At 40.3% G+C, this 10165-nt stretch overlaps 1 protein-coding gene across 1 annotated transcript in view; it reads left to right on the top strand.

Annotated features, from left to right (window-relative positions):
• ANKAR (ankyrin and armadillo repeat containing) overlaps positions 1 to 9717 on the top strand; it is a 93313-nt gene extending 83596 nt beyond the window's left edge. Inside the window, exons 21-23 of the mRNA XM_053598378.1 lie at positions 5702 to 5898; positions 7400 to 7446; positions 9470 to 9717. Coding sequence (XP_053454353.1) covers positions 5702 to 5898; positions 7400 to 7446; positions 9470 to 9717 — 492 coding nt within the window. The remainder of the gene's footprint in view (positions 1 to 5701; positions 5899 to 7399; positions 7447 to 9469) is intronic.
• The last annotated feature ends 448 nt before the right edge of the window (positions 9718 to 10165 follow it).

Below are 10165 nucleotides of genomic sequence, written 5' to 3' on the forward strand. Positions count from 1 at the left end.
TTCTCCACTGATCGTCTGTGTCATATAATTCATGTTACTAACTTAAATGATTTTTCTATTACTAATTAGTTGCATCTGCCATCCACAATTCTAATTCATTCCCATAAAAAGTGTATCTCTGGGCAGCGCCTGTGGGGTCGGTAGGGCGCCGGCCCCATATACCGAGGGTGGAGGGTTCAAACTCGGCCCCGGCTGAACTGCAACCAAAAAATAGCTGGGCGTTGTGGCAGGTGCCTGTAGTCCCAGCTACTCGGGAGGCTGAGGCAAGAGAATCGCTTAAGCTCAGGAGTTGGAGGTTGCTGTGAGCTGTGTGATGCCATGGCACTCTACCGAGGGCCATAAAGTGAGACTCTGTCTCTACAAAAAAAAAAAAAAAAAAAAGCGTATCTCTGTTTGAACTAAGACAAAATTAGGATTTTAATCACAAGAGCAGTATAAAACAACTGTAACTAAATATTTAAAAAGAAATGTGTTCAAATTAGTCTCTGAATTAAAAAAAACACAACTCTATGAAATAACATATCAATGCTGGAATTAAGATTAAATCTATAAATAGGCCAACTGATGATGCAGATATGTGTAATTAAAATGTGTATACTTCGCTTGGTGTCTGTAGGTCAGCAGTTAGGATGCTGGCCACATACACTGGGGCTGATGGGTTCAAACTTGGCTTGGGCTTGACAAACAAGAATAACAACTACAACAAAAAAATAGCCAGGCTTTGTGTAGTCCCTGCTACTTGGGAGGCTGAGGCAAGAGAATCGCTTAAGCCCAAGAGTTTGAGGTTGCTGTGAGCTGTGATGCCACAGCACTCTACCGAGGGCAACATAGTGAGACTCTGTCTCAAAAAAAAAAAAAGTTTATACTTTATTTAACAAACACTGGTGACTTTGTGATCTCACTAAGTTATTTCTGTGATTTGGAATGAATGAAAGTAGAACCTGGCTCGGAGCCTATGGCTCCAGCGGCTAAGTCACCAGTCACATATACCTGAGCTGGAGGGTTTGAATCCAGCCCGGGCCCACCAAACAACAATGACGGCTGCAACCAAAAAATATCAGGCCGTTGTGGTGGGTGCCTGTAGTCCCAGCTACTTGGGAGGTGGAGGCAGAAGAATTGCTTGAGCCCAGGAATTGGAGGTTGCTGTGAGCTGTGATGCCATAGCACTCTACCCAGGGCGACAGCTTGAGGCTCTGTCTCAAAAAAAAAAAAAAGTAGAATCCAAGGGATGATTTTCCTTATCTGCCAAGTAGGGTCAGAGGTGAGGGTGTGTGAAAGAGGCCCGGCGGGCCATTCAATAGTTTGCCTCTGAGAGCTCCCGTACTTTTTTCCCCTAAGGTGCTAAGTGGTATTAATCCAACTTTTGGGTGTATCAGAATCACCTGGAGGGCCCCATTCCCAAAGTTTCTGATCCAATACATCTGAGCCCTTGAATTTGCATTTTGAACAAGTGCCCAGCAGCTGAACTCAAGTTCAAAGTTCAAGGTGCAGGGACATATGGGCATAATGAGAAGCCAATACCCATGTAAAGACGAATATGTTAACATTTTGGTACCCCGAGTGCTCCTGCCTGGTTTATGTTCATTCTGTTAAATTTTTTATGCTACCAACTGTCAGATTCTCTAACAACTTCTCAGAGAATACTTTAGTCATATGAACAACCTCGAATTACTTTAGGGTCACAGGCAGAGGTACTTCCTTTGAGGTTAAACTACTTTATAATAGAGTCCTGTGGGCTGATACTTGTGCTTCCCTTTTGTTTTTTCCAGTGGAAAACTGAGTGGCTATTTTTAACCTACTTGTTATCCTCCAGTCTCTTTCCCAGTTTCTTCTTATAATCACCTGAGCAGTTTTGAAAAATTCCTAATGCCATGCTACACCCCAAGATAATTAAATAAGACTTTTTAGGAGTAGAACCCAGCCATAATTCTTTTTGTTGTTGTTATTGAGACAAGAGTCCCACCCTATGCCCTAAGCAGAGTGCAATGGTGTCATAGCTCGCTGCAATGGGCAGTGGGCATCCCGCTGCCTCAGCCTCCAGAAACCTCTGGGATTACAGGCGCGGTGCCTGGATGGGCTTTTCATGGTTTTTAGGAGTTGGGGTGGGGGGGTCTCACTCTCGCTCAGGCAAGTCTCGAAGTCCTGAGCTCAAGCAATTCTCCTTCCTCAGCCAAGGTTGAGTTCCACTGCCTTAGTTCAAACTCAAAGGTTCTTACTCTGGCTGCACATTAGAATCACCTGTCACACTTAAAAAAAAATGCCCTGATTTTCTACCCCCAGGAGATTCTGGATTAATGGTAGATTTTTTAAAAAACAAATGCTGGGGGCAGTGCCTGTGGCTCAGTGAGTAGGGCGCCAGCCCCATATGCCGAGGGTGGTGGGTTCAAACCCAGCCCCGGCCAAACTGCAACAAAAAAATAGCCGGGCGTTGTGGCGGGCGCCTGTAGTCCTAGCTGCTCGGGAGGCTGAGGCAAGAGAATCGCGTAAGCCCAAGAGTTAGAGGTTGCTGTGAGCCGTGTGACGCCACGGCACTCTACCGAGGGCGGTACAGTGAGACTCTGTCTCTACAAAAAAAAAAAAACAAATGCTGGGCGCAGTGGCTCATGCCTGTAATCCTAGCACTCTGGGTGGATTGCTTGAACTCACGAGTTCAAGACCAGCCTGAGCTAGAGCGAGACCCCTATCTTTAAAATAGCTGGGAATTTTATTATAAAGACCCTTGTATGAGACTATCGCAGCTCAATTTACAATTGCTAAAATGTGGAAACAGGCTAAATGCCCTTCAACCCAGGAATGGATTGGCAAGCTGTAGTATATGTATACCATGGAATACTATTTGGCCATTAAAAAAATGGAGATTGCAGCATTTGTACTAACCTGGATGGAGGTGGAACACATTACTCTTAGTGAAGCATCACAGGAATGGAGAAGCATGAATCCTATGTATTCAACTTTGATATGAGGACAATTAATGACAATTAATGACATGGTGGGGCATGGGGGAAGTGGGGAGCAGACAGAGAAGGAGGGAGGGGGTGAGGGAAAAGAAAAGAAAAAAAGAAAAGAAAAGAAAATAGTGACTAATTCTTACATAAATTGGATTTAATTTTGACCAAAATACATCACTTAAACATTAATTTTTAATTGAACTTGTTAATTTGTTGTTTAGGATATTGCATCCTCATAAGTGAAATATGTTTGTAATTTTCCTTTATAATAATATATTTTTTTCCAATTTTAATATCAGGTGTATCCAGATGAAGTAGAATGATTTTGAAGTATTTCTTCTTTTTCTGTTGTCTATAAGATTTGGCATGATCTGTTTTTTGAAATTATCTTTTATTCGCCGGTCCCATATGCCAGAGGTGGCGGGTTCGAACCTAGCCTTGGCCAAACCCCCCCCCAAAAAAAAAAAAAAAGAAATTATCTTTTATTTTTGTTTATAAATATTAGTTGTTTATTTTTTGAGACTTTGGAAAAAAAATAATAAGTTAACTCATGACTTCATACTGAACCTTAGAGTCAAAACATTCTATAATAGACATACTCTTATTTGACAATGTGAATGTTACTTTTTTTGCATTATTATATTATTGCTCAATATTTCATTGCAGCAATCGTCTGATTTCTTTTCTGAATGTATTTATCTTTGTTCATTCTTTACAAGGTTTTTGTTTCTAGTCCTTAAACATTGTTATTGTTATTAAATTGTAAGCCTTTTTGATTTTGTGAAGGCAAGAAGTGGAAACCAGATAAACACATGTATATGTAAAAAATAAATAAATAAATAAATAAATAAATAAATAACTGGGGATTGTGGCAGGCACCTGTAGTCCCAACTACTTGGGAGGCTGAGCAAAAGGATCGCTTGAGCCGAAGAGTTTGAGGTTGCTGTGACTATGACACTATGGCAGTCTACTGAGGGTGACAAAGTGAGACTCTGTCTCAAAACATAAATTAATAAAAAAAAAAACAACCACTCCAGATGATTCTAAAATACAGATAAGATTAAGAACAACTTGGCCAGGCGTGGTGGCTCACGTCTGTAGTCCCAGTGCTGTGGGAGGCCGAGGCGGGTGGATTGTCTGAACTTAAAGACCAGTATGAGCAGCAGTGAGCCAGAGTAAGACCCCATCTCTACTAACAACATCAAAAACAGCCAGCACCGCCAGAGGAAGAAGAAAATGAACAAAAAAGGAGTACTTCAAACAAAGAAGAATGAACAAGCAAACTGAAATTAAAAATAAAATAAAATTAAATTAAAACAAACAAAAAAAGATTAAGAACAACCACTAGAAATCAAAGGCAGTTGACAGGCCTCTAAAAACATGGCTATGCTTCCATCCATCTATTCCCAGCAGTCTCTATGGAGATTTTCCTACGAAGTAGCTCATTAGAGCATTGGGTTAGACATTGTAGGAAGAGCATACTGGGGCTTCTCCTGAGGTTCTGGAGCCAGTTCAGGTCCCAGAAACAGCATTGCAGCATGTTCCTTCCCACAGGTGCCATCTAACCACTAGGCTCACACAACCTGGCCATTAATGGCCTTGTCCCTCCCTCCCACTTTGGTAGTGGTGGATTTCCAGGAGCCCACTACATGCCACAGGGTCCTTCCTAAAGCTTGGGGTTGTCTAGTACTCCACCTGGGGCACCAGAGTCCACCAGGGACACAAAAGAACATCTTGACAGCTGGCTCACTCACACAGTCATCAATCTATAACTGCAGAAGAATGACGTAGCCCTTCAAAGCATCTGCCAACTCAAGCAAACAGGGTGTGGCGGACTCACACCCACAAGTATCACCCGTCATTGCCAACTGTAGACTGGGGGACTAACTCACTGTACTCTGTCAGGAAGAGTTGAAAACAGAAGGTCAGCGGTAACCTGAGAGGTTTCATTAAACCTGGTAGTATTTTCTTTATTTTTTAATTAAATCATAACTGTATACATTTATGGGGTACAATGTGATGATTTGATATACAACGTGGAATGCTTAACTCAAAATGATTGTCATAACCATCACCTCACTTATTTTTTTATCTTATTTTTTATTTTTAGAGACAGAGTCACCCTCTGTAGAATGTCACCCTCGGTAGAATGCTGTGGCATCACAGCTCACAGCAACTTCAAACTCTTGGGCTTAGGTGATTCTCTTGCCTCAGCCACCCCAGTAGCTGGGACTACAGGAGCCTGCCACAATGCCTGGCTATTTTTTTTTTGCAGTTTTTGGCTGGTGCTGGGTTTGAACCCGCCACCTCCAGCATCTGGGGCTGGCGCCCTACTCCTTTGGGCCACAGGTGCCCCCCTACCCCCTCCCCCACCCCCTGGCTATTTTTTTTGTTGTTAAAATTTGGCCGGGGCGGTTTGAACCCGGCACCCTTGGTATATGGGGCCAGCGCCCTACTCACTGAGCCATAGGTGCTGCCCACCTCACTTATTTTTTGTGGTAAGACATTTATAATTTACTTTTAGTTGGTTAAAAAAAAAAAAAAAACCTGCTAGTACAACCCATTGGCAACTCAGGACCTTGGGGTTGGTACCTTAGGAACCAATATTAGGTTCTCAGAGACAAGCCCATAAGCCAGCCCCAACCACCCTTGGCTCTCAGTAGAGAGGCCGGGTGAAAAGGAACCGGCGGAAAACCTCGGGAAATAGAACAAAACATATTGGTTAAGAAATAATTGTTTTTTTCTTCCTTTAGGTTCGCACAGCTTGTTCCTGTGCTCTTGGCTACCTGACTTACAATGCAAATGCTTTCCGCGTCCTATTAAAGGAATGCAGAAATAAACCTAATCAGTTCCTTCGTATAACAAATAATATCAGCAGAGATGCAAGTATTAACCCAGCATTTTTAAAGGAATTTCGTATGCAACAAACAGTGGGACTTCCTTCCTTAAGGTATTGTGTCTATATTTGAAGTTGCTGTCGTGAAATTATTGACAGAGGTGATTTTAAGGATGTTTAAAAATAATCAAACAAGAACCATCTTTGGGTGCACCTGTGGCTCAGTGAGTAGGGCGCCGGCCCCATATACCGAGGGTGGTGGATTCAAACACGGCCTCCGCCAAACTGCAACCAAAAAATAGCCGGGCGTTATGGCGGGCGCCTGTAGTCCCAGCTGCTCGGGAGGCTGAGGCAAGAGAATCTTGTAAGCCCAAAAAAGCTGGAGGTTGCTGTGAGCCGTGTGACTTCATGGCACTCTACCGAGGGCAGTAAAGTGAGACTCTGTCTCTACAAAAAAAAAGAACCATCTTTGATCTGAATATTATTTCTTATATACTGGAGGATAAAACTTCATTCTAAATGTCCGTTGGTAAAACCTGTTTTAATTCCAACTCAGCACCAGTCTAGGTACAGACAAGAACACAACTGTCTGGCCAGAACTATTCACATTTTAGAAAAACTTTTGGAGATTGGTTGCCTCCACATCTGATCTAGGAAGCCATTTAGTAGACTAGGTACATCTGCGAGTTCTGAGACAACAGGACCACCACATGACTTTGGTATCAAATGGGTCTTCTGGATTTAATCCAAAACTAGAACAAAATCCCAGGGTGGAACCAATCCCTAGGCCAAATCAGACCCAATGGTTGGAGCCAGGAATTTAGTTGGAAGATTTTGCCTTGGTGTTGCAGTTTCATCATGAACAAGTCTCTGAAAAGGAGAGGAGAATCTCTTTGTTGTGAACATATTTTCTCTTTTTCTGTAGATGTAGCTGAATTACAAGTCTTCTATGCAAGTAGCAATAATCATATATAGGAAATAGAACTACAACTGGATGATCATGGAGGAGAACAGGATGCAATTGTGTATCATTATATAAAACAATTTTAAGTGTAGAGAATGATGAGTATAACTTTAGAGTCACTTTAATTCTTTGAAAAACTGAAAATCTAAAGCTGATTACCTGTTTTTACGTGTTAAGCCAGCGAACCTAAATTATAATTGTTACAACTGATTATGTTAAATAATTTTCATTAGCTTTAAAAATTAATTTAGGATAGATTAGTAATATTTTACAGTCACTAGTCTATATGGCAACTTTGTGGGAATCACAAAAATATGCCCACAAAGAAAAGAGAATTATGTCCCTTTTTTGGACCTATTTTCTTCAAAACCCAGGTGAAGCATCTCTTCTCTGTGAAGCTTTCCCTGAACACTTCAAGATTTAACACTTCAGATTTAACAGTCCAAATGTTTGAAGTACGTAAGTGGCTGACTTCATATAAAATACCTACAGGTAGCATGTATAGTTAGTACAGGTAACATGTATGAATTCGGCCATTAGTCACTGAACATGGTACCTGGAATAAGTCTTCCTATATTTCCTCACATATTTTTTCTTGGTGTACTATATCTTCGTTTATTTTATTATTTGATTAAAATGTTTTCCTTTTAGTCTGGAGAAGAATGGAGGACCATCCATAATTCCTGTCTTTAAAAAAGGTAATTTTCCTTTTATTTCTGAGGTAGCCTCTAGTGCTGACACTTTGTAATTCTGTGTTCTGTCTCTTTAAAATTCAAAATATAGGCTGGGTACAATGGCTCATACCTATAATCCTAGCACTCTGGGAAGATGAGGCAGGATGATCTCTTAAGCTTAGGTGTTCCAGACCAGACTAACAAAGAGTGAGATCCACTTCCATTAAAAAATAAAATTAGCTGGGTATCATGATTCATTTCTGCTGTAGTCAGTCCCAGCTATCTGGGAGGCTGAGGCAGGAGGATCATGGAGCCCAGGAGCTTGAGATCGTAGTGAGCTATGATTATGCCACTACACTTTTATCTGGGGCAAGAGTGAGACTCTGAAAAAAAAGTAGAGGTTACCAAAAAAAGGCTTAACTGTAAACTTTTCTTTTATAATACCATGTTCCCAAATATCTTCCTATTTAGAAGCCCATGTGACAGAGAACCCTTTTCTTACTTTGCTTTTACTCAAGCTATGAGCATAGAAAAGTCATTAAATTATGATCCTGCTATTGTTTCACATACAATTTATCTACCTATAACTTCTTAGAGCAAAGACTACGTTTTTTCCACTGATACTCTGTATAGTTTTGTATATCGTTGGTAAATGATACTTAGGTGGACTAGGTCTGTAGAGATCAAGGTCCAGATCTTAACCATATTACTTATCCCTTCCTCTTAGACATTCATGAGGGAATAAAATCTTATTAATTTTTATGTATATACTTAGTGCTGTTCACATGTACTTATATATGACCAAAATCAATTTTACTTGGTATGTTATAAAAATCAAGGATGGATATTTCAGAAATAAATATCCATTTGCTGGGGTCACAAACAGAAAGGGAAAGAATAGAGAGAGTCCGTAAAAGGAGAGGAAAGAATTTCATATATTCAGGGAACAGCTGAGGGAAGGCAGGTATATGTGGAGGCTGTAGTTCTGAATATCATGGGTAGAGAAACATCCATTTTTTGTATAGCTTCTTTAATGTACATAATTTAGTGAGTCAGTCTCACTCTTCATCACTTAAATACTGGTTTCTAAACAACAATCTGTGTACCAGTAATGGTCTAATAAGGTTTTCACAAGTTTGTCTTAAGACAAAAATAAGGACTGTGAGTTTCTGATAAAATTCATTTCATTCAATGTCAAGTCCATCATTTTGAGATAATGCTTTTTACACTTTTTTTGGTGTTAAAATATCCTTCATTTTACAAAGGGATTTTTAAAGTAGTTAGCATTTGTTCTTTTATTAGTGCATAATAAAAATGACGTTGTGGTCCCCATAAATTTTTGGGCTTCAACATCTAAAAGTCTAGAAGCTACTAATCTATTCTCATAGCATGTTTTAGTTATGTAAAGAAAATGGAGGTTGGTTTCAGCACTTGGGAGGCTGAGGCAGGTGGATTGCCTGAGCTCACAGGTTCAAGACCAGCCTGAGCCAGAGTGAGACCTCCTCTCTAAAAATAGCAGGGTGCTGTGGTGGGCGCCTATAGTCCCAGGTACTTGGGAGGCTGAGGCAAGAGAATCGTTTAAACCCAGGAGTTTGAGGTTGCTGTGAGCTATGATGCCACAGCACTCTACCAAGGGTGAAAAAGTAAGACTCTGTCTCAAAAAAAAAAAAAAAAAAATGGAGGTTGGGCATGGTGACTTATACCTGTTATCACTCTGGGAGGACAAAGGAGGAGCTCAGGAATTTGAGACCAGCCTACCCAAGAGTGGGACTCCAGCTCTCCTGCAAATGGAAAAAGCAGCTGGGCATAGTGGCATGCACCTATAGTTTCAGCTACTCAGGAGGCTGAGGCAGGACTGCTTGAGCCCAGGAGTTTGAGGTTGCAGTGAGCTATGATGATGCCACCACACTCTAGCTGGGTTGAGAGAGTGAGACTGCCACACACACACAAATACAACTATACAGAAGTGGAAGTAATGAGACTATACCTAGGGTATCTAGGGCTTAGGCTTAAGAGAGAGATTTAATTGCAGCTCTTTAATTTTTAGGCATAGAGCACCGAAGAAAATCAAAACCTAAAATTCAACCAAAAGATTCTTATACCTTAATACCTCCTGTAACTAACTTCGTTGGACTCTTCAAAGCAACACAAAAGACCAAAGTTTCCCATAATGTTTTTTCTTTTTCCTCTGCAATTCCATCAGATATCATAAATGTATCAAGGCCAAGAATAGTGTTTTTGAACCAACTTGGGAAACACATACAGAAAGCCAACCAGGAACCTGCCGAAGGCTAATAAAAGCATTTTAGACTTGAGCAATCTTTTAAAATGGTTTTTGTTTTTAATTATATTAAAATGCATACAACATAATTGAGCAATCTTTTTGAACAGAAGTTATTGATATTGAGGCTAAACAGATTTTCCTTAGCTTATCTCCTAGAGCTTAACATCGGGTCAGAGTTATGATTTCAAAAAATAAGTAGGATTTCTGTAATAGAATGAGTGCACTTAAACCTACTGAAATTTATCAGTTGACATGAGTAATATAACTAGTGTCTGTTGTGTACATACATATATATGTAAATATCAAGAGTTAAAAAAATTTTAAACTGGTATGCTGAGCTAAAGTAGTCTGATTCAAAGTTGCCTACATGTTAGCACTCATTGTAATAACTCAAGATATTTAATAATAAATACTACAAATGCATGAGGCTTCTAAGCCTGAACTGCATATCTTTAAAAT

Source organism: Nycticebus coucang, chromosome 7, assembly GCF_027406575.1.
Source record: "Nycticebus coucang isolate mNycCou1 chromosome 7, mNycCou1.pri, whole genome shotgun sequence".
Lineage (NCBI taxonomy): Eukaryota > Metazoa > Chordata > Mammalia > Primates > Lorisidae > Nycticebus > Nycticebus coucang.